This window comes from Saccopteryx leptura, chromosome 7, assembly GCF_036850995.1.
Source record: "Saccopteryx leptura isolate mSacLep1 chromosome 7, mSacLep1_pri_phased_curated, whole genome shotgun sequence".
Taxonomy (NCBI): Eukaryota; Metazoa; Chordata; class Mammalia; order Chiroptera; family Emballonuridae; genus Saccopteryx; species Saccopteryx leptura.
The window spans coordinates 83,564,015-83,589,492 of NC_089509.1; the positions used below are offsets into that span (position 1 = coordinate 83,564,015).

At 42.2% G+C, this 25,478-nt stretch overlaps 2 protein-coding genes across 3 annotated transcripts in view; one reads left to right on the plus strand and one right to left on the minus strand.

Annotated features, from left to right (window-relative positions):
* Nucleotides 1–25,478, minus strand: part of SF3B1 (splicing factor 3b subunit 1) — a 72,485-nt gene that overhangs the window by 35,193 nt on the left and 11,814 nt on the right. For both annotated transcript variants that reach the window (XM_066344870.1, XM_066344872.1), the window contains exon 2: nt 6,503–6,680. In XM_066344870.1, coding sequence (XP_066200967.1) covers nt 6,503–6,530 — 28 coding nt within the window. In that variant the 5' untranslated portion in view covers nt 6,531–6,680. The remainder of the gene's footprint in view (nt 1–6,502; nt 6,681–25,478) is intronic.
* Nucleotides 22,030–22,461, plus strand: LOC136378861 (protein LDOC1-like). The gene has a single exon (XM_066346212.1). The coding sequence runs from the start codon at nt 22,030–22,032 to the stop codon at nt 22,459–22,461; it is 432 nt and encodes a 143-aa protein (XP_066202309.1).

Here is a 25,478-nt window from a genome sequence, read left to right on the forward strand (position 1 = left end):
TATACAGGTTATGTATAGTTCTATGTTCCTATGGAAACCAGGTATATCCTGTTTCTGTATCTGCCTGATACTATGGATAAAAAGTGCGTTTTGTTTATGTATTGTAAACTACAGCACATTTACACAAACATATTATCCACAAAATTCAGACAACAGATCTCACAAAACTTAGCAGTTACACAAATGAGATTAAAAAATAGAATATTCAGATTTAATAAAATGTGCCAAAATACTAAATATAACACTCAAATACTTATGAACAAAGGTATCATTAATTCATAAATAAGGTATTTTTGTGGCTAAAATGTTTCATTTGAAAAATAAAATTTGTGCAGCAAATATAGCAAATATTAAGAATGGAAGAGCTGGGCAATGATTACATTTTGTTACATCTTTTTCCTACACTTTTCTGCATGTTACACTATTTCTTAATAAAAAGGTACTTCAAACCTGTAGAAGTCATTGAAAGTAATTTTCCAAATTTTTCTCTCACCTATTCATTACAGCAATGGTTTAAAAAAATTCCACAGCTTCAAATTTTATAAACATTTTACATCTCTGGGAAAGACAAAAGTTATCTTCTAAATCTAACACTAAATTATACCTGCTGGTTGGTATGCAGGTATCTCTGTACGTTCTTAAACATGAACTGACTAAAATTGAGCAAATAAATAATTGTTGACAAATGATGAATGCATAAGATTTGTTGGCAAGTATGAGAAAGAAATGAGGCCCTGGCCAGTTAGCTCAGTCGGTTAAGAGGGTTGTCCAGAAACAATAAGGTTGCAGGTTCAATCCCAGATGAGGGCACACAAGGGAAGCAGCCAAAAAATGCACAACTGAGTGGAAAAAACAAATGCTTCCCTTCCCCCCTCCTGCCTCTCCTTTCCTCTCTCTGTTTTTCAAAAAATCAGTAAAAATTAAGCCCTGGCCAGATGCTCAGCTGGCTGGAGTGCTGCCCTGGAGTATGGAGGTTGTCAGTTCAATTCCTCACTGGGCATATATAGGAGCAGCTCGATGTTCTGGTCTCTCTCTCCCTGCCTCTCTCAAAAAAAGAAAAAAAATGCAAGAAAACATACCAAAAAACAACAACAGAGGCCCAAAATATGAAATAAAAGACATTAGGAGGCACAGAAAGGAAATGTTTTTGCTAATTTTTCCCTACTTCATTTCTGATCAACAAAAATCTTCTCTTACCACCTAATAAATTTAGACTTCCTACAGTTGAGACATTCAGATGAAAGATAAAGAAAAATGATACTCTTTGCTAGTGACTGACTACGCAGGAGACTTTTTTCAATCTTTACATTTCAGAGGTGAGGTACACATTGAACAGGGTGCAGATAAAACGATACACCTGAGATTTGCTTCAAAGTAACAGGAAGGGTGGAAGGGACCAGTATACAGACTAAACAAAAAGGTTTGTAACTGCTGAAGCTACATGAGGGGTGCAACATGTGTTTATATGTATTTTCAGTGCTCAATAAAAAGTTCTAAAAACATTTAGACCGGTGGTGGCGCAGTGGATAAAGCGTCGACCTGGAATGCTGAGGTCGCTGGTTCGAAACCCTGCACTTGCCTGGTCAAGGCACATATGGGAGTTGATGCTTCCTGCTCCTCCCCACCTTCTCTTTCTCTCTCTCTCTCTCTCTCTCTCTCTCTCTCCCCCCTCTCTAAAATGAATAAATAAAAAGAAAAAAAATTAAAAAAAAATTTAAGCATGGTTTTCTTAAGCTTCACCTTTTTTTCTCATTCTTGGTTCTTCTAGCTGCTCTAAACCAAGGCCTCTGATCTCAACACAAAAGAAAATGAAAGTTCTCTCTTTTTTGAAATGGAGTCTTCTGCTACACATAAACAAAACACTTGAGCTCTTCTGAACTATCTTTAACTTCAAAAGTTCCAACTCTTCTGAATCTTTGTCATTTTTTTTCTTTTCTGGTTTTACAAATTTTGTTAATTAGGTAGTATAAAATCTTATAAATGTTAAGATACAAACATACATTCTAAAACTAAATTTGCTCCAATGATCTATAAGGGGGAAAAAATCATTATTCAACTAAAACTTCCTTTTTTTGGAGGACAATTCTGATCTTAGGAATATTTTCAACAATCAGAGAAAAAAATCTTTCCTTAGAAGACATGTTAATTAAGTGTGAATTAATAAATTTGTGAGCAAGTCCATTTGAAGTCTTTTTTGTTGTGTTGTTTAAATGTTTATTAATTTTAGAGAAAGAAAGGGGGGGGGGCATCAATCTGTTCCTGTATGAGCCCTGACTGGGGATTGAACCAGCAACCTCTGTGCTTTGGGATGGTGCTCTAACCAACCAAGCTATCTGGCCAGGGCCCAAATCTTGATTCATTCAAGAAATGATTTACATTTTCATTTACTTAAAAATTACTATATTACTTTTAAATCAGAAATGTGATGTTAAAATTACAATTTTCTGACAGATACATCAAATGTTTTATCTGGGACTTGAGTTGGCCATCATAAGCTAGAACTGGGGAGGGGAGTCTTTGAAAAGATGAACAAAATTTACCTGTCTGTATTTTTAAACTTAAGGCCTAAATAAACTCTGAGATTAATCACGACTGGTCACACCTTATTCAACCAAATTCTGTGCCTTTTATTTCTATGCCTTGGATATCACTAAGTCTAGCTTGTAGCATATCCTCCTCCTTGATGTGCTTTTATTCCACATTTTAAATTTGGATTATTTGCAATCTTTTAATCACTGTTCATTGCATGTTACAGAGTCACTGCCTCTGAATGCTAATCACTCACTGCCACCTTTTAGTCGGTCCATAAATGTCACCTACTCTTTACCAGCCTGAAGCAAGTGGTGAGCAAGGATTTCTCAAATATGTAACTTCTAAAAGACATCCAGAAAAATATCCCAAATCTCAGCCGTTTCCTTAAACAAAACCCCAAATAGAACTAACCATAATATAAATTATTTTACTAACTACTACAAATATCAATTTCTAAATGAACTCCTGATTAATACTCATTAAATAAAATCCTAGCCTGACCAGGTGGTGGTGCAGTGAATGGAGCGTCGGACTGGGATGCGGAGGACCCAGGTTCGAGACCCCGAGGCTCATCTGGTTTGAGCAAAAAGCTCACCAGCTTGGACCCAAGGTTGCTGGCTTGAGCAAGGGGTTACTTGATCTGCTGTAGCCCCACGGTTAAGGCACATATGGAAAAGCAATCAATGAACAACTAAAGTGCCACAATGAAAAACTGATGATTAATGCTTCTCATCTCTCTCTGTTCCTGTCTGTCTATCCCTATCTATCCCTCTGTCTCTGTAAAAAATAATAAATAAATAAATAAGGTCTAAAAAAATAAAATCCTAAATAATTCTAAAGGAAAAACCCTTTTCAAATTTTTTAAGCAACTTTTCCTTTTTACTTTTACTAGCAACATTTATACAAGTCTACAGAAGTCTACAAAGCAATAACTATCTCAACACAGGAAAATAAAAATCTCAGAAGATGCAGAAAAATAACTATTTTAGCCATTCTGCAAGCAAATTAGGGGGAAAAAACCAGCAACATTATTTAGTATAAGATTACATAATCTTCTTTAAGGAACATGATGATAGACAAGTCTACATTAAAAATTAAACACGTAGGGGGAAAAAAAATTAAACATGTAGGGTCTGGCCGGTTCGCTCAGCGGTAGAGTGTTGGCCCAGCGTGTGGAAGTCCCGGGTTCGACTCCCGGTCAGGGCACACAGGAGAAATGCCCATCTGCTTCCCCACCCTTCCTTCTCTCCTTTCTTTCTGTCTCTCTTCCCCTCTTGCAGCCAAGGCTCCACTGGAGCAAGTTGGCCCAGGAGCTGAGGATGGCTCAGTGGCCTCCACCTCAGGTGCTAGAATGACTCTAGTTGCAAAGGAGCAACAGCCCAGATGGGCAGAGCATCGCCCCCTCGTGGGCATGCCAGGGTGGAGTCTGTCTGCCTCCCTGCTTCTCACTTCAGAAAAATACAAAAAAGAAAAAAAAAATTAAACATGTATTACACATTTAAAAAGTGGCCCCACATTCAAGTTCTTCTCAAACGCTTAAGGAAGAATGGTTGCTCTGATTCCCTTTAAATCATCCTGGCCACTACAACCAATGACCTTCCTAAAACACAGAAATAACTTGTAACCTAAGAGAAGGAGTCATTTCCATAGTCACTGGAAAGCCAAGTGAACGTACCTCAGCATTCAAAGCCTTCCCTTGTTTGATGCTAACATTTCTTCAGCTCAGGTTTCCAATATACGTGCTACTTCCCACTTATCTCAGCCAAACAGATGTATCCAAACCCAGTTCATTGTTCAAATGTCAGTTTAAGTCCTCCTTTCTGTAAAACTTTTAATACTTCCAGTACAAATTAACCTCCAAATAAATGTTGATAAAATATTCAGCACCCATTATGCACCAGATATTGGAGATACAAAGGTACAGTTCCAGCTCCTGCACATTAACAATCTCAAAATGAAAGAAAAAACCTCAACACAATAGAATATTCTAAGCAATATAATAAAGATCTATAAGTGCTGTTGTAACTAGCATTAAAAAAAACACAAAAAATAAACAACAAAACTAATTCTGCTCCAGATTATCAGAGATGGCTTAAAAAGTGAAAACAGAGCTGGGCCATGAAGGACTACCAATTTTTCCAGGAAAATGACAGTAAGGGAGCAAGAAACTCTAAAGATTCTATGTACTTCTACTAAACATTTATCACCCTCAATCATAAACTCCATTGAGGTAAACAGTGTCTTATACACGGTGCCCAGATGTTAAACTGAATGTTCCTAATACTTCCTTTACAGCCTCAGTTAATTTACATTGATAAAGCATAACCCTAAATAAAATATCAATTTTGGCCAATAAATTTCAATCTTCTATAGCCCAAATATTTTAACTGGGTTTCTAAAATGCAGTAAGAGAACTTGGGTTTCTAAAATGCAGTAAGAGAACTTGGATTTCCTATCCATAAGTACCTTATGATGAAGATACCAATAAACAAGTAATCAAAACCATAAAATGCCCCAAATGAATAACCTCTGGAGTGAACAAAAACAGTAACATCTTTAAATTTTCTAATTATTTTGCAAAAGGTACTGTTGAGATAGTTTAAAGATAGAAAAATATGTGCCTATACACATTTCTGGGTTAAAACAGTGTTTATTAAATACCTAACAATAAGAATACTCAAGTCACCATCAACTCATTAGCATGTTTCATAAACTGCAGAAGGCTGGATTTCAGTTTCTGAGGATGACACAACTATTCAATGTCATTCACATTCTAGTCCTAATCAATCTTTCCAGATTCATCAATATTTTTCCTGCCACAGCCCGCTACTATACCTTTCTCGAGACCCTGCCTGGTTACAAGACATTCTCTCCAACTCAAATATCCTCCCCTAATTTAAAACGGCTGATCCTGTTAGACCAGGGGAAGGTCATCTTTTCTATGAAATAGCTCTACACATAAATTAGTCACTGTTGCCCAGGTTCCCAGTACATATTGCTTATACTTCTATTTAAGCATTCATTTGCCTCATAAAAAAACGAAAATGTATACACGTTTCCCCATTAGACTGTAAAACTTTTGATGGCCTCTTAGTCCTTATTACCCCTCACAGAATAAAATCCAGCCAGGCACCCAGAAACGACGTTTGAAATGAAAGTGACTCTCTTGGAAGCCTCGTCTTTGATGGAAATTTCATATTGCAAGTCAGAAAGCTCCAATTTCTCATGTCTCGTCTTTTCTAAAAGCGACTCTTGTTTCCTCTCATTTACAGATACTCCCTAAGGGATTTCAGCCTATTCCCAACGTTTTTCTAATTTTGTATACTCCCTATTCCATAAAACGATCAACAACCTCGAAAGCACCGTCCATTAACAAAATTAAGGTGTCTTTCCCCCTTCCAATAACCAATCTCCAAGGAAAAAGATTATACTAAAAGTAATCAAGGGAGGAAAAAACATCAGATTTCATTACCAAATCATTTCATACCAAAAAAATTATAAATCAGCCAAGGTTAAGAGTAATGGGCCTCGGTTTGAGTAAATTCGACTCAGGGCTGCCTGAAAAGCGGCTGCGGTATTTCAGTGTTTTTCTGACTCTCCCATGCACAAACTATATCGACGACAGTTCCCAGAGACAAGTGAGACTTGGCTCCCACATCCTTTTCCCGGTCACCTGCCCTAAAATCCTCCTTAGCGAGCCGTTTGAACAAGGCCGTATGGTTAGAGAAGAGAAGCAACCCAGAAGCAGCAGCACCCAAACACGGAACAAAGCGCCTGTCGGGGGTGTAAAAGTAGGACGCCATTACGCGGGGCAGTGGCCTGCGCCGCTGGCGCGGAGGCGGCTACCGGGCCCTCCAGCCGGGCTCGACCCCCACAAAAGAAACCGCATGAAGAGGCAGAAACCGATTAAGACAAAATTTTAGCAGGCTCGGCAGTGGAAAAGACCCTTAACTAGTGCAAGACCGCTTACCTTCGTGAGTCTTGGCAATCTTCGCCATTTTGTCCACTCGAACACACAGACGGAACTGGCGCTCCCCAGAATTTCCGCTCGTCGCCGCTGCCACGGAGAAAAATAGCTGTGGGCAGCTTTCTGCGCATGTGCCAAGCGGGAGCGCGCTCCGTCGGATGACACGTGACAAAGCAGCTACCTAGAAGGGATAGAGAGGTGCATTGTGGGTCGGAGGAGGAGCCAGGATTAGGCCGGGAGGTGGTTTTCGTGGTGATCCAGGAAAGGACGGGTTTAAAGCACAATGCTTTTAAGTGAGTAACTTTGAGGTAGAGGAAAGTAGATTACACAAGGATAGTTAACGGTCACTGTAAAGAACAACGCTTTCAGCGCTGGGAGAGACCTCAGACCTTCTATCTCTTCTCCAAATTCACGGAAAGGGGTCTGGGGATCAGACAAAAGCTTTCCTTAGCATCTTTTCAGCTGTTGGAATGTTTAGTTATGGAAAAAGTCTCCACGCATTAATTCAAAGTCGTTTAAAAAATAATAATTTCTTGGCCCTGGCCGGTTGGCTCAGCGGTAGAGCGTCGGCCTGGCGTGCGGGGGACCCGGGTTTGATTCCCGGCCAGAGCACACAGGAGAAGCGCCCATTTGCTTCTCCACCCCTCCCCCTCCTTCCTCTCTGTCTCTCTCTTCCCCTCCCGCAGCCAAGGCTCCATTGGAGCAAAGATGGCCCGGGCGCTGGGGATGGCTCCTTGGCCTCTGCCCCAGGCGCTAGAGTGGCTCTGGTCGCGGCAGAGCGACCCCCCCCCCCCAGGGGCAGAGCATCGCCCCCTGGTGGACAGAGCGTCGCCCCTGGTGGGCCTGCCGGGTGGATCCCGGTCAGGCGCATGTGGGGGTCTGTCTGACTGTCTCTCCCCGTTTCCACCTTCAGAAAAATACAAAAAATAATAATAATAATAATAATAATAATTTCTTATCATTTGGGTAGGAGTTTTGTTTACAACATATTCCCACTTTTTGACCTCACAAATATCCCAGTGAAGTGAGCAGATTGTTGCTAGTCCCATTTTTAAATGAGAGAAAAACCAGCCAGGGGGTATATATAAAATTTGCAAGGACACAGTTATTAAACAGGAACTTCACCACCCGTTTGAAGCCTTTTAATTTTATAGGTTCTCAGAAAACCACTCACTGGTCGTCAACATTAACACTGATAAAATGTCTCTCAATCCTAAACGTCATTCCTAAACCAGGAATAGGGCAGTCTTTCCCCCCTATACATCAATTATACTATCATAACCTTGTACTGTCACTCTGGCCTTGGACCTTGGAGTTGAAAAAGAACAAAAGTTTCAGAAGGGAATTTAGTACAGGAAGTAGCCTAGGATAACAGGAATCAAGTTTAGAGCCATAACAGAAAACAGTGTACCTAGTTGTGTGCTGGACCCGCAACACAAATAGAGATTTAGTAACTAAAAAGTGGGATTTTTATTAGCATCAGTGAAAATTTTATGGGTTAAAATTATTTGATTTATTTTAATTTGGGTTTAAACAATAGTTAGAAGAGAAGTAGCTGTTGGCATTCAGGGATGCCAAGAGAAGAACTGTAGATTGTTATACAAATCGTTGATAAATTCTACTTCTCAGGTTGGCAGAGGGTCCATAGATAATCCTTATACAGAATGGTTTATAACCTACACATAGATTATGCAATACTCTTATATATACAAACTAGCATATTTTAAAACGATAAAGAGGCCCTGGCCGGTTGGCTCAGTGGTAGAGCGTCGGCCTGGTGTGCAGGAGTCCCAGGTTTGATTCCCGGCCAGGGCACACAAGAGAGGCACCCATCTGCTTCTCCACCCCTCCCCCTCTCCTTCCTCTCTGTTTCTCTCTTCCCCTCCAGCAGCCAAGGCTCCATGGGAGCAAAGCTGGCCCTGCCTCTGAGGATGGCTCTATGGCCTCCGCCTCAGGCGCTAGAATGGCTCTGGTTGCAACAGAGCAGCGCCTCAGATGGGCGGAGCATCGCCCCCTGGTGGGCATGCCGTGTGGATCCCGGTCGAACGCATGCGGGAGTCTGTCTGACTGCCTCCCCGTTTCCAGCTTCAGAAAAATACAAAAAAAATAAATAAATAAAATGATAAAGAAAATGAATGAGACATCCATCAATAATCAACAAATTAAAAGAATTTGTCCATGTTGGCCCTGGCCGGTTGGCTCAGTGGTAGAGCGTCGGCCTGGCGTGCAGGAGTCCTGGGTTCAATTCCCAGCCAGGGCACATAGGAGAAGCACCCATCTGCTTCTCCACCTCTCCCCCTCTCCTTCCTCTCTGTCTCTCTCTTCCCCTCCCACAGCCAAGGCTCCATTGGAGCAAAGTTGGCCCGGGCACTGGGGATGGCTCTGTGGCCTCTGCCTCAGGTGCTTGAGTGGCTCTGGTCACAACAGAGCGACGTCCCAAGATGGGCAGAGCATTGGCCCCTGGTGGGCATGCCGGTTGGATCCCGGTCGGGCGCATGCGGGAGTCTGTCTGCCTCCCCATTTCCAACTTCGGAAAAATACAAAAAAACAACAAAAAATAAAAATAAAAAAATAAATAAAAGAATTTGTCCATGTTGACAAAAAGAATGACAAAGACATTGCATTTCTTGAGTCATGTTAAAAAAAAAAGATAACTTCATATATATAAGGTGTACTGGAAAGTTCTGTCCATTTTTGGAATAAAACAAAATACAATACAAATTTTTCCTAACGTCAATAAACTTTATTAAATAATATAATTGCCATTATTAATGATTTCTTGCCAGCGTGAGGGCAATTCGTATATCCCATTTTTGAAAAATGTTTTATCATTTGATGCAAAAAATTGAACCAGTGCTTGTTTGATATCTTCTTCATTTTTGAATTTTTTGCCCTTTAAAAAATTTTGTAAAGACAAAAACAAGTGATAGTTGGAGGGTGCTAAGTCTGGGGAATATGGTGGATGCAACAGACATGCTTCTGTAGCATTTCTTCCTTGTTGAAATTCGTAAAAATTACAGTAGCGTAATGAACTTTATCAGTAGCCATGGGTACCCTATCACTTCACACATAAGACTAACATGAATCAACTTTGTTTTAGTTAATTTGCTACATCAGTATGTATACATTAAGTGATAAAAATAGAGAGGCACACATGCGCCAAATAAACATATGCTTACATGTCAAAACTTGTTGTGACAGAAACGGACAGAACTTTCTGGTAGACCTTATACCAGATGACCACAGTCATGTAAAAATATATGCAAAGGAAATTCACCAAAATGTTAATATGGGATGTTTATGAATAATGGAATTAATGACTGTTTTCTTCATAATTTTTAGTATTTTCCATATACTCTTTTAAAATTTATTTTTATTTTTATTTTATTTATTCATTTTTAGAGAGGAGAGAGGGAGAGAGAGAGACAGAGAGAGAGAGAGAGAGGAGAGAGAGAGAAGAGGGAAGGAGCTGGAAGCATCAACTCCCATATGTGCCTTGACCAGGCAAGCCCAGGGTTTTGAACCGGCAACCTCAGCATTTCCAGGTCGACGCTTTATCCACTGCGCCACCACAGGTCAGGCTATTTTCCATATACTCTGCTATAAGAGTGTATTATTTTTAAAAACAAGAAAAAATGTAAGAGAAATGAAAAACATCTATAAAGTGGGCATCACATGTCCTTTGTTCTTCCAAGATAGAAGCTGCATGCACTGGCTGGCCACTTTGTATTATGTGCATATTTCTCTAGGCTCCTAGGTACTCAGTTACTTTTTTTTTTTTTTTCTTCATTTTTCTGAAGCTGGAAACGGGGATAGACAGTCAGACAGACTCCCGCATGCGCCCGACCGGGATCCACCCGGCACGCCCACCAGGGGCGGTGCTCTGCCCATCCTGGGCGTCGCCATATTGCGACCAGAGCCACTCTAGCGCCTGAGGCAGAGGCCACAGAGCCATGCCCAGCGCCCGGGCCATCTTTGCTCCAATGGAGCCTTGGCTGCGGGAGGGGAAGAGAGAGACAGAGAGGAAAGTGCGGCGGAGGGGTGGAGAAGCATATGGGCGCTTCTCCTATGTGCCCTGGCCGGGAATCGAACCCGGGTCTACTCAGTTACTTTTATAGGTCAAGGGCATATATGGGATAGTGAGATACAAAAAAATGTTGGCCCTGGCTGGTTGGCTCAAGTGGTAGAGCGTCAGCCTGGTGTGCAGGAGTCCCGGGTTCGATTCCCGGCCAGGGCACACAGGAGAAGTGCCCATCTGCTTCTCCACCCCTCCCCCTCTCCTTCCTCTCTGTCTCTCTCTTCCCCTCCCGCAGCCAAGGCTCCATTGGAGCAAAAGTTTGCCCGGGCACTGAGGATGGCTCTGTGGCCTCTGCCTCAGGCGCTAGAATGGCTCTGATTGCAGCAGAGCGACGCCCCAAGATGGGCAGAGCATCGCCCTCTGGTGGGCGTGCCGGGTGGATCCCCGTCGGGCGCATGCGGGAGTCTGTCTGACTGTCTCTCCCCGTTTCCAGCTTCAGAAAAATACAAAAAAAAAATTAAAATAAATAAATAAATAAATAAAAAGACGCTCAACATCACTAATCAGGGAAATGCAAATTAAAAACACAATAAGATATTTCAAACCTGTCAGAACAAATATTATTTTTTAAAAAACCCACAAAGAACAAGTGCTGGCAATGAAAGGAGAGCTTTTGTACACTGTTGGGGGACTGTAAATTGGTGCAGCTACTATAGAAAACAGTATGGAGCTTCCTCAAAAAATTAAAAATAGAGCTGTCATACGGATCCAGCAATAACATTTCTAGGTATGTAATCAAAGGGGGGAAAACACTATTTTGAAAAGATATATGCATCCCTATGTTCATGGCAGCATTATTTACAACAGCCAAGATAGAGAAGCAACCTAGGTGTTCATCGACAGATGAATGAATAAAAAAGATGTGTTACATACACACACACACATATATATACACACACACATATATATGATGGAATATTATTCAACAATAAGAAAGAATTATTAGGTGGAAAGGAGCTTGGAATGTTCCAAGAATGGCAAGAAGGTTGGTGTATCTGAGTGGAATAAGGGGGGAGGGAAATAGCATGAGATGAGGCCCAGTACCTGTGATAGTTGGCAGTACAACATTGTTGAATGAGAGACTGTTAAATGAAGTTTTCCAAACTTCCCTGTTTTTTTTTTGTTTTGTTTTTGTTTTTTGTATTTTTCTGAAGCTGGAAACGGGGAGAGACAGTCAGACAGACTCCCGCATGTGCCCGACTGGGATCCACCCGGCACGCCCACCAGGGGCGAAGCTCTGCCCACCAGGGGGCGATGCTCTGCCCCTCCGGGGCGTCGCTCTGCCTGAGGCAGAGGCCAAGGAGCCATCCCCAGCACCGGGGCCATCTTTGCTCCAATGGAGCCTTGGCTGCGGGAGGGGAAGAGAGAGACAGAGAGGAAGGGGGGGGTGGAGAAGCAAATGGGCGCTTCTCCTATGTGCCCTGGCTGGGAATCGAACCCGGGTCCCCCGCACGCCAGGCCGACGCTCTACCGCTGAGCCAACCGGCCAGGGCCTAAACTTCCCTGTTCTTTATTGCCTCTGTTTGCTGATACAAAAAGACCTGCCATATAATTTTTGTTACTGCATTTTCAATGACAGATGTACAACTCAAGAGCTGAAAGTACTGCCACTAATGGTTCAGCTAAAGCTGGCTGTTGTCTCTAGATGAACTAAAAAATTGGTAGAAGGTAGAGGAAGATGGGTATTTATCAGGACCAGAGAAATAGTAGGAATTGTGATAGGTAAGGATGTTGGGCATACAAGAGCCCTTGGGTAAGTGACAGGTACTCTGTTTAGGCAGATACTAGAATCAACCTAGATAAGTTGGCAATAGTAACAATAGCAACAATACAAAGCCAGCAGTTTTTGATACTACTCAGAACCAAAAGAGACCTACAAGGAATATAGTACTTCCTTCATAGTGGTGGAGGTCTAACAAAACTATTGCAATAATTTATCCTTTACTATGGAAATGTCCAGGCATGCCCCAAGGCCACTATGACCTTAAAACAGTGATTCTCAACTAGAAGAGATTTTGTTTCTCAGAGATACTTGGCAATGTCTACACTCCATCTTCTTTTCCTGAAGGGTCCTACTTCCTATCTATCTCCTTAACTCTCCTCAACTCCCCCATTTCCTCAACTTTCACCTGGCTGACTCCTCCTCAATTTATAAGACTAAGCCTATGTCACCCCACCCAGGAAACTCACCCTATGAGTGAGATTCAGAGATAGCATGCTTTGATATTTCTGTGTGGTGCTTATAAAACATCACAAACATGTCTAACTACCCTGACCACTTTGTATTAAAATAGTTTCTACATGTCTTCTCCCTGAACTAGACTGTAACAACTAAAGCAACTTAGATAGTTACTGGCATCCACAGGCCAAGAATACTGCTCAACATCCTATGTGGCATACAGAAACCCCCCAACAAAAAATTTCCTGGCCCATAATGTCAGTAATGCCAGCACTGGGAAATCCTGCCCTAAAAATGCCACTAATGGAGGAGAACCTTAATATTTGTTCAGTTTATCTCTCACCCTCTGGAGGATATGTGTCTCTCCAAGGCCTCCAATGTATTTACCACTTCTTGGTCATCTAATCTAATTAACATGACTAATACAATGCCATCAATACAGTGGACTAATATGATGTTTTGCTGTATGTGCAGATGCCCAGGTCCCTTAAGACTATAACAGAGTTGAACTGACAGACTATATTATGGGAGAATCAACATAACCCAATGGTGAAACTTTACATGTATAAAGTTGTGCAACCCAAGAAAATGCCCAATTTTAAATCCTCCTTATTGTTAGGAAAGGGAAACAACTCTTTCATCAGAACAAAACCTGCTTACCATGTACTTTAGGTCATGTTAATCTGCTTAAATACCACAGTCTGGCACAACTGCAATGGAAGATTCTACTTGATTGAATTTGTAATAGTTCACTGTCATCCTCCAGCATCTGTTTAGCATTTGAAAGGGCTAGACTTCAGTGTAGATATTATGGGGACCGCCATCTTTGTATTTTTTAGGCCTTTAAGGGCACCCTTCTCTGCCAAATTTCCTAGGATATGATAATATTTTGCAGAGAAGGTTTTCAGTAGCCTTCCCCATATGTTCTTATTCCACAAGCCAAGGAACTTACATGGAGTTTGGCCAACTTTTAAATATGTTCATTCCAATTATACATTTGGGAATTTGGGAAATGACATTTGGCACTATGAACTAAACCCAGGCCAGGACTCCATTTGTGACCTTATATACCCCCCCTCTAGGAGGCTGCTATGACACTTTGGATATCAATGTCAATTTGGTTACTGTATCCACAACCCTCAAAATATTTGGTTATTCCACTGTTCTCAGTGTAGTTACCAGAGTAAATGATAGGTAGCTTGGGAGAAGTACTACAGGATTAACTAATACATATTTACCATGGTATTACATCATTCTTAGTCCTTGGGAGCTAGCTACTCTTTCAATCAAATAGTTCTGGGTCTGAAAACTAGTTCAAGTTTGGAAACTTAAGAACCACCTTTTTCTTTTTAAACTGGAATAGCTGCCTTCAGCCTCCAGAACATCCATTCTTGATTTCTCTTGGGATGTATAGGTTGAGCAACATCCTACTAGGCTGCCCATCAATCTTGCCTCTAAGGACACCCTGTTGTATTGACCACCTCTATATTTTTCCATAGGCACCCATTCTGACCTTGTGCTAATTATAATTGTGCCGACCTTCCATCTGACAATTAAGCATCAACAATTAGCCTCTATTTTGGGATTCTCCACTCCATTACCTCCCACCGGTTTTTTTGTTTGTTTGTTTGTTTTTTAATTATTATTTATTTATTTATTCATTTTAGAGAAGAGAGACAGAGAAAGAGAGAGAGAGAGAGAGAAGGGGGGAGGAGCAGGAAGCATCAACTCCCACATGTGCCCTGACCGGGCAAGCCAGGGTTTTGAGGTTTTGAACTGGCAACCCCAGCATTCCAAGTCGACGCTTGATCCACTGAGCCACCAGAGGTCAGGCCCTCCCACCCTTTTATTCCCCCTCCCCATCACTATAATGAAGCTCAGCTCTGTCACTTTATCTGCTACTATCAACCTGAGGCCTGTAAAGGCAGCCACCATGAGTAACAGCACTGTGCTGAACCATATTGGAGACTATATGGAAAACTGGGTAATATTGATCCTGTCTTTACTTAAAATTTGACATCTTGTTCATCATGAATTCTTCTGCATTAATTTTGATTTTTTAAGATGTCACAGTGAAATACTATTTATCTTGGTTACCGAGTTTTTTGGCACCCACTTAATTTTGCATCTAAGGCAAGTACCTCACTTCACCTTAATCTGGGTCTTGTTCAGTGATGCTGGTGCTGCTCTTATATTCCTTACTGCTTTAGGGATCAAAGTGTTTTCTGAGCCATACCATGGAGCATAGATATGAGGTAGGTTTTCTGGCCTTGGCATGAAATATCAACTATAGCATATCCACTTCTCTGAGCCCTTTGATCCCTTCTCCTACCATCTTCCACAGTAGTTCTGCCATTCTGCACCACTTAATGTGGGCCATTGCTTTCTCTGAGTTTCTAAATCCCATCCTAGTAGATAGTGTTAACACTGCCTCCCAGATCCTTGTTAGGGTATTCCATATCATGGAATAGTGCTCCCGTATTGAGAAACACTCCCTGTCCACCATTATGTTCTGCTACCTACCCCTGTGCCTTGATTTAGGGCCCTCAATTTAGTTCCTTATGTCACCTTCCAACTCCTAATTGTACATGTTGGCTAGGTCCGTTGGCTCCTATGAGGAGTCCTTTTCCTCCCTTAGCAGACTCAGCATTTCCTGAAGGCCAGGCGATACACGACTTAACCCTAGTTATTGGTTGGGTGTGCAGGAGAAAAACTGAGGAAAGTTCCTGAGTAGGGCACCTGTTGTTTTGTAAGTCAGCATTCTCTGTGTATTCTTCAAGCAAAGAGGAAGCACTTGCTTTACGAAAGGATTAGGCCACTTCTGAAGGCCCAGAGGATTCAGGGGAATCAATCTTTCTTTTCTTTTCTTTTCTTTTCTTTTTTCTTTTCTTTTCTTTCTTTCTTTCTTTCTTTCTTTCTTTCTTTCTTTCTTTCTTTTCTTTCTTTCTCTCTCTCTCTCTTTCTTTCTTTATTGTGACAGAGACAAAGAGAGTCAGAGAAAGGGACAGATAGGGACAGACAGATAGGGAGAGTGATGAGAAACATCAATTCTTTGTTGTGGGCACCTTAGTTGTTCATTGATTGCTTTCTCATATGTGCCTTGACCAGGGGGCTACAGCAGACTGAGTGACCCCTTGCTCAAGCCAGTTATCTTGGGCTCAAGCTGGTGAGCCTTGCTCAAACCAGATGAGCCCACGCTCAAGCTGGCAACCTCAGGGTCTCGAACCGGCGTCCTCCACGTTCCACTATATCCACTGCGCCACTGCCTGGTCAGGCTACTTATTTATTTATTTTTAATTATTAAGTGAGAGGCGAGGAGGCAGAGAGAGAGACTGCTGCATGCCCCCAACCGGGATCCATCCAGGATCCACCCTGTGGGGGGATGCTCTGCCCATCTGGACCATTGTTCTGTTGCTCGCAACTGAGCTATTTTAGCTCTTGAGCTGAGGCCATGGTGCCATCCTCAGCACCCACGGCCAACTTGATTGAATGATCCATGGCTGCAGGGCCAATTTGCTCAAATGATCCATGGCTGTGGGGGTAGGGGAGAGAGCAAAAGGGGAGGGGGTGTAGGGAAGGATAGTAAAACAGATGGTTGCTTCTCCTGTGTGCCCTGACTAGGAATCGAACCCAGGACTTCCACATGCTGGGCTGATGCTCTACTGCTGAGCCAACCAACCAGGGCGATTCAGGGGAATCTAAGATTTCAAGTCTCTTGAGCACACTAACCCAAATGTCCGAGTCCTATTTCTTGGGATTGCTATCCTTCCCAATCAGGACACTCACTTTTTTAAAGATTTTATTTATTCATTTTTTTATTCATTTTTATAGAGAGAGAGACAGAGAGAGAAAGAGAGTGAAAGAGAGAGTTGAGTGGAGAGGAGCTGGAAGCATCAACTCCCATATGTGTCTAGACCAGGCAAGCCCGGGGTTTTAAACTGGTGACCTCAGCATTTCAGGTCGACGCTTTATCCACTGCACCACCGCAGGTCAGGCAGGGCACTCACTTTTTCCAAGAGACATGCTGAGGCTGAAAATTTTATCCACCTTTGGAGCTCTGCTACTCTTAACGTTAAGTCTGGTAATTGACCAACAGCTTTTTTTGTTCTCTGGCTGCAGAAAATAAGACTCTCTCTATATATACTACCAAGAATACCCTCCAGCTTTTACACTTCACCTTTAATAGTGATTAATCACTCATCCTTTCAGTGTCTTTCTCCCACTATCTCAACAAGTTCTATTAGCTCTTCTCCTACCTCCAGTGAGAGGGTCCTCACTGGCAGCCAGACTACAGGTGATCTAGATATAAAATCCCATTTTAACCCTGGCTGGTTAGCTAGAGCATTGTCCTACATACCAAGGTTGCAGGTTCCATCCCTGGTCAGGGTACACACAAGAATCAAACAATGAATGCATAAATAAGTGGAACAATAAATCGATGTTTCTCTCTCCCTCAAAAAATCAATGAAAGTATATATTGTTGAATCCCATTTTAGAGTTCGCTTCCTTGGATTAATGTTTGGGCTCCCTAAGACGCAGACTCTGAGATGGATATTTGCATGCAAGAAGTTTGCAGGGTACCCTCTCAGGATCTACACATCTGGGAGACAGTAGTAATCAGATGTGGGCACAGGAAGTGTTGAATTGCCAATCTACCAAACTGCCACCCAGGTGCAACAAAGACTTCAACCTATTCTAGGGGAACCCTGGAGATCGGATGGTCCTTCAGAGTTGTCCTAAACTGGGGGCAAAGGAGTTGGGCTTTTATACTCCCATAACAAGATTTTGCACGTGAACTTCCCCAGGAAGAGAGTATGACATTGGGAAAGACAGGTCTCTTTTAACTACAAGCAATACCCAGAGAGGGATGCATCAGAGAGCTGCCACTGACAGAACGCCCAGCAGTACGGGGAGAAAGGAAGGAACCTGGGCATTCTGCGCTTGAAGGGAGGGCAGTTGGGACGTTGTTGCTTAATGGTTATAGTTTCTGCTTAGGGTAATAAAAAGTTTGAATACAGATATTTGTAACAATTGCACAATTTGAATGTACTTAAAGCCACTTAACTGGATACAAAAAAATGATTAAAATGACACATTTTATGTTGTGTAGGCATACCTTGGAGATGTTGTGGGTTTGGTTACAGGCCATCATAATAACAGAATAAAGTGACTTGTAATCTTTTTGCTGATGGAGGGTCTTACCTTCAGTTTGTAAAAAAAAAATGCAATACCCACAAAGCAAAATAAAATGACTGTATATATTTTCAAAAATAAAAGGAAGGAAGAAAAAAAAAGGATGGCATCAAGATATGGCCCATAGGCTAGAGTTTCCTATCTTTGGGAATAGGAAATTTTGGCCTGAGTGTCTACTTAACCCTGCATTCTCCACCCACCTGTGGATTCCTGGGACCATTTATATTGACAACCAAATAGCAGGATACCCCTGCTTGTTATATATTTGCTCACTTTCTAAAAATTCCTCTAAAAATCACCTTTGACTTTATCCTTATTCTTCTACAGCTCAATGCTTCATCTCCCTTGATTTTCCCTTTTTTTTTTAAGGTGAGAGGAGAAGAGGTAGTGGGACAGACTCCAGCATGCACCCGGACCAGGATCCAGATCCACGCATCTGGGGCCAATGCTCCAGTACCAAGCTATTTTTAGTGTCTGAGGCTGATGCACTCCAAAAGAGCTATTCTCAGTGCCCTGGACCCACACTTGAACCAATCATGTCACTGGCTGCAGGACTGAAAGAGGGAGAGAAGGGAGAAAGGGAGGGGGAGAAAATCAGATGGTCACTTATCCTATGTACCCTGACTGGGAATCGAACCTGGAACGTCCATATGCTAGGCTGATGCTCTATCCACTGAGCCACCAGCCAGGGCCTGATTTTCCCTCTTAAGCCTTTCCTTAGTGTGTCCTGGAACATCTAATTTGTGGTTCAAAAGTTCTCTACTCCTCAATCCATTTTTGTGTGTGTGTGTGGCAGAGACAGAGAGAGTCAGAGAGAGGGACAGATAGGGACAAGACAGACAGGAAGGGAGAGAGATGAGAAACATCAATTCTTCGTTGTAGCTCCTTAGTTGTTCATTGATTGATTTCTTATATGTGCCTTGATGGGGGGGGGGTGGCTACAGCAGACCGAGTGACCCCTTGCTCGAGCCAGCGACCTTGGGCTCAAGCTGGTGAGCCTTGCTCAAAGCAGATGAGCCCACACTCAAGCTGGCGACCTCGGGGTCTCGAACCTGGTCCTCCACATCCCAGTCCAATGCTCTATCCACTGCGCCACCGCCTGGTCAGGCAATCCATTTTTTATTGTAAACATTTTTGCTTTCATTTCTTTTATATGTCTTTTAGGATATAATATTGATTATTTTCCAAAATATCTGTGATAGGTCACAGTCTCTGAGATTTTTATTTCCGCAGAGGACAGAGGGTGTTGCAGCCTATGGGGCTGAGAACAATTGCCTTGGCTGAATCTTGGCTCCCTTGTGAAGCTCCCTTATGCTGCTCATTCTTCCTCACCCATGAGCACATTTTATCTAACAGCGGGGGTGGGTGATGGTGTGACATATCACATATACTTTGCGTACATTTATTTCTTCTTCTGACCATGGAATACTGGAGGTCTGCTTGCCTTCTTCAAAACTCAGCTATCGATGAGAAATGAGGTATTTTGGTTTTTTCTAAGTGAAAGAGAGACAGGAAGGGAAAGCAATAAGCATCAACTCATAGTTGCATCACTTTATTTGTTCACTGATTGCTTCTCATACGTGCCTTAATGGGGGGGAAGCTCTAGCTAAGCCAGTAACCCCTTGCTCAAGCCAGCGACCTTGGGCTTCAAGCCAGCAACCATGAGATCATATTGATGATTCTGCGCTCAAGCCAGTGACCTTGGGGTATTGAACCTGGGTCCTCAGTGTCCCAGGTTGATACTCTATCCATTGAACCACTACCAGCCAGGCATTTTTTTAAAGATTTTATTTGTTTGATTATTTTTAGATTTTATTTATTCATTTTTAGAGAGAGAGGAGAGAGAGAGAAGGGGTTGAGGAGCAGAAAGCATCAACTCCCATATGTACTTTAATCAGGGAAGCCCAGGGTTTTGAACCAGAGACCTCAGCATTCCAGGTAAACAACTTATCCACTGCACCACCACAGTTCAGGCAAGATTTTATATATTGATTTTAGAGAGAGGGGGGAGAGAGAGAGAGAGAGAGAGAGAGAGAGAGAGAGAGAGAAAGGGGTGGGGAGGAACAGGAAGCCCCTAGTAATATCTAACCTCTATGAATTTGCCTTTTCAAAACATTTCATATATATGAACTCATACAGTACTTGTCCTTTTGTACCTGGCTTATTTCATTTACCATAATATTTTCAAGGTTCTTCCATGCTATAGTATATGTCAGAAGAACTTCATTCCCTTTCAAGGTTGAATAATTTTGTTTGTATATACATTTTTTAATCCATTCTTCTATTGGTGGACACTTGGATTATTTCTACCTTTTGGCTATCCTGTTAACACTGGTGTACAAATACCTCTGAGTCTTTGTTTTCAATTATTTTGTACAAAATACCTAGGAGTTGAATTTCTGACTCATAGAATTCCATGTTTAACTTTTTGAGGAGCCACCAAACTGTTTTCCACAACAGTACTAACACTTTACATTCCTACAACCAATGTACAAAAAATCCAGTTCTCCACATCCTCACCAACACTTATTTTTTTTTATTTATTCACTTTAGAGAGGAGAGGGAGAGACAGAGAGAGACAGAGAGAGAGAGAGAGAGAGAGAGAGAGAGAGAGAGAGGAGAGACAGAGAGAGAGAAAGGGGGAGGAGCTAGAAGCATCAACTCCCATATGTGCCTTGACCAGGCAAGCCCAGGGTTTTGAATTGGCGACCTCAGCATTTCCAGGTCGATGCTTTATCCACTGCGCCACCACAGGTCTATTTTTTTTAAAATAGCTATTCTAGTAGCTATGAAATGGCATTTCACTATAGTTTTGATTTACAATTCCATAGTGGCTAAGAATATTGATCATCTTTTCAGGTGCTTATTGGCCATTTGTGTATCTTCTCTGGAGAAATGTCTATTCAAGTCTTTTGCCTATTTTTTAATTGAGTTGGGTTTTTTGTTAAGTTGTAGCAGTTCTTATATATTTTGGATATTTAATCCCTTATCAGATATATGATTTATAAATTATTTTTCCCATTCTATATGTGAGATCATAAAAATGTATTTTTAATGGTCTCTGCCCCCAGTTCCTAGCACAGGGCTCCTAAAACTCTTGTCAATCCCTCAGTGATAAGGGCAATAGGAGCATCTCTTGTTCTAATATTTGTCTTTGACTCTGCCCCTGACACAAGACTAACAACATCCTGTGGTCTGACCAGGCAGTGGCACAGTGGATAGAGCATTGGACTGGGATGCAGAGAACCAGGTTTGAAACTCCAAGGTTGCTGGCTTGAGAACGCGGGCCCATCTGGCTTGAGTGCGGGTTCACCAGTTTGAGCAAGGGGTCGCTAGCTTGAACGTGGGATCAAAGACATAACCCCAAGGTCGCTGGCTTGAAGCCCAAGGTCACTGGCTTGAACAAAAGGTCACTTGCTCTGCAGGAGCCCCCTGGTCAAGGCACATATGAGAAAAGCATTCAATGAACAACTAAGGTGCCACAACAAAGAATTGATACTTCTCATCTCTCTCCCTTCCTGTCTGTTTGTCCCTATCTGTCCCTCTCTCTGTCAAAAAAAAAAAAAAAAAAAAAAAGCCAATATGAATAAGAAGCTTCCTGATAAAAATCAGACTTTAATAAAAAAGATAAAAGATGAAAGAAGGCCTGTATAAGAAAAATCAGGAGCTTCTGCGTTGGCAACCATGTAGAAACTGGGAAGAGCGGCGCGTTCAGAGAATATGAAAGCTCCAAACCCCTTCCTACATACCATACCTTGCCCTGCACATTTCTTCAGTCAGGCTGTCCCTGAGTTACATGCTTTTATGGTAAACTGATCATCTAAGGACATACTGAATAAAGATGCTGGGGAATGTGCAAATGCCTTGAACTGCAGAAGGGAGATACTACTACATGACTGTCTTGTCTATATACTGATAAAGATTGCACTGATAAATAGTTTGAAGTAAATAGATCTTGTTATGAGCACCCTTCAAATTAAGCATCAGATTTCTGTTTTTTAGGTTTTGTTTTTCATTTTTTTTCTTATCTTTTGAAGATGCTTGAAAAACTGAAAGGGTGGCCTTTCCAAGCTGTTCGCCATGGTGGACGAGCTGGTGCTGCTTCTGCACGTTCTTCTGATGAGGCACCGCTCCCTGAGCATCGAGAATAGCCAGCTCAAGGAACAGCTGCGGCTGCTGGTGTGCGAGAGGGCCACCCTGCTGCGCCAGGTACGTCCGCCAAGCTGCCCGGTGCCCTTTCCAGAAACGTTTAGCGGCGAGAGTTCCCGTCTCCCCGAGTTTATCGTGCAGACGGCTTCTTACATGCTTGTCAGCGAGAACCGGTTCTGCAACGACGCCATGAAAGTGGCATTCTTAATCAGCTTGCTCACCGGGGAAGCCGAGGAGTGGGTTGTGCCCCACATTGAGATGGATAGCCCCATCCTAAGTGATTACCGGGCTTTCCTCAAGGAGATGAAACAGTATTTTGGCTGGGATGACGACGACGATGACGATGAACCTGATGATTACTAGGCTCGGAGACCCGCGGGCCTAGGAGGCAGGGCCCTGCACGCTGCCATCCCCACTGCCCCCCACTCTCCCCACGTCCATATCCAGCTTTGCCCCTTCTGGAGCCATCGTGCTCCCTCTCGCCCGCTGATCTCCTTCCCTACCCCTGCCCTCTTGTTCTCTTCATCCCCCTTAGTGCTTGTCTTTGTTCCAAGAATTGTGCTCCAGTTATTGTGCTGGAGCTGGAGGTTATCCCTGAAGCGGGCTGCCATCAGATACTCTGGTCAGATCCAGGACGCGCCCCTGCGAATTTGAACTGTGTCCTGAGCCCCAGCTTATAGGGCGAGTCTCAGTTATTAACTGGTTAGACTATGCACAGCCCTGCCAACTGCAAGGCCTACATACATCTGCCCAGAGCCCTAAGCTGACACTACACCACCATCCACTATATTCCAGCTACAGACCACCACTGCCTTTGGAGATAAGGGCCAACCTAGAAGATACCTGAGTTGGCTACACCTACTTGGACATTGATTTGGACATCTCACCACCCCCTAAAGGGGACAGTCTTTCACCTTGGTTAGTTCCCTATCTATTCCCAGAGTCCTCCCCTCCCCCACCAGATTGTTGCAGGGGCCTAGTGTGCCTGGCAGCCAATTTGTTGACACTTCTTTTCTCCTATGCGCCAGTTTTGCATAGCTGTCATTTTTCTTTAAAAATTTCAGCATTCCCACAGATGTGTGCATTTGGCCAAAAATATTAAAAATAAAAACAGGCACTCATCCCAGCTTCTCAGTACTACCTGTGAAAAGCACTTGGCATTCTTTTTAACAAATATGAAGCACTACAGAAAATAAAGAGAAAAAAGAAAGGAGTGTCTTTTAATGGTTAAGTGCTATCACTGGCCTCTACAACTCTCTCACTGAAACCAGGAAACCTAGTTGAATCTCAGTATTACCCAGTTATCTCTAGGCTTCAGAGGACAAACACTACAGGACTTTATGAGGCTTCCGGTGCTCCCCTTGCCAGGGTATTTCTTTACGCACTGGTGAAGGAAATGCCCTCTTGGGCCTCCAGGGTGGCATGGTTAAAGAGTGGCTGAGCAGGTGCACACCATCCTAAACTAGGACACTTGAGATGGAAAAAGGGCATTGGATAATTGGACAACAGGCATATATCTGGACATAAATTGTTCCAACCTTCCTGAGCCTTTGAGTTCCTTCCTTAAAACTGCCAGGGAAATTCTGCCCTTTAATCCTTATTGCCTATGGAGTGCTATTGACTTCAGGCTTTAATTAACAATGGAACACATTATTTTAATATCCTTTTCAGGCTTTTGAGCTAACATTAAATTGTGCACCCTGGGTAAGTGCACCCATAATAAATATAGCCTGATCTAAAAATTTCATCCTCCTTGGGCTGACACCCTTAGAGCCCTCACCCATACATGTGCTCCAGATCCCTGCCTATGGAAATTGGCAAGATGCCTAACTGTCTCCTGAAGTTGACCTTGCACTGCTGAGCTATGCTGAGATCTCTGTGGGCCTGGGGGACTTAAAGGCATTGAGGGAGTCTGGTGAATGCTAAGGAGAATCTGCATACTTTGAGAGGTCATTATCCCAGGTTAAGTCATTGAAATGTTAAATAAGAGAAGCTTGGTTGAGAGGTTGTAGGGGTTACCTCTGCTCACTAGAAACTTTCAGGAGGATATGTGGAGTTCTGACTTTTCATTCTCATCTATATCTGCCCAGATGTCATTGTGCCATGCCTGGAGCCAGCCCTACCTTACAACTTCTAATGAATAGAGATAATAAATTTCCTTATTATTTTAGAAAAAAAAAACCTGAAAGGGTATGAGGATCTATCTTTGGGAAAACAAACAAAAATGAAGGCATGCTCAACCAGAAATAGAATTCTCTGAGAGTCAGTAATATAGAGATGGGCAATCATATGGGGAAAAAAAATCCTGCTGATGAAAGGGCAATTACCACAAAACTCAGTGCACCAAACATACACATAAAGGGCACACAGGGATTTTGAAAATTTTGCACATCCCTTAATAGTAGTTACCTACATAGGTAACACGGATAAATATTTTGTACTCAGACACCAAAGTTGACAGACGTAAAAGTTCATTTACTATTAAGTTCTCTAAAACTGTAAAACTAGTTGTGTTTTGACTTTTTAGTTTAGGATCTGTTTATTTTCCTCAATATGATGTTTCTGCATTCATCCGTTGTTAAACTGAAGACCACAAAATTTACTTTTTATAAATTAAAATTTTAAATGTGAAACCAAGAAATGTTAACAGGCAGTAAAACATTTTTTGAATGTAGACCACATTCTTTTATTTTCTTCGCTAGAGTAGAAAATAGATTTCTATATAAGAAAGCTAAAATATGTTACTATTTTTATTTTGTTTTTCTAGCATTTGTTTTTGTTTGGTTGTATTCCATACTTCTTTCCTCTGTTGCTACCTTTTTTAAGTCATGTGCTTCTGTGGTGGTTTTTTCAATGGTGGTTACCTTTGAATAATGGAAAGGGTACCTACCATGTTCAGTGTAGTACACTATCTTATGAGTGCTTCTGCATTCCATCGTCCTTTGCTACTGTTCATCTCCATTCTCTCCCCCCCCCTTTTTTTGTTTTTGTTGTCACAGTTTAAATTTGGTTTTATTGTGTTCTTGGTGGAGCTTTTACTTGTGGTTTTGTTTTGTTTTGTTCTTTGTATCTGGTTGGAAAACCCCCTTTAGTATTTCCTGGAGTGGGGGTTTTCTGATGATAAATTCCCTCATCTTTTCTGTATCTGTGAATGTTTTTATTTCTCCTTTATATTTGAAGGATAGCTTTGATGGGTATAGTATTCGTGGCTGAAAGTTCTACTCTTTCAGGACTTTAAATATTGGGGTCCACTCTCTTCTAGCTTGTAGAGTTTCTGCTGAGAAATCTGATGATAATCTAATAGGCCTTCCTTTATATGTTGTATTCTTCTTTTCCCTGACTGCCTTGAGAATTTTTTCTTTGTCGTTGGTTTGTGCCAA

Bases quoted from the DNA above. Each gene is read 5' to 3' on its own strand.
- LOC136378861 (XM_066346212.1), top strand. From the start codon at position 22,030: ATGGTGGACGAGCTGGTGCTGCTTCTGCACGTTCTTCTGATGAGGCAC.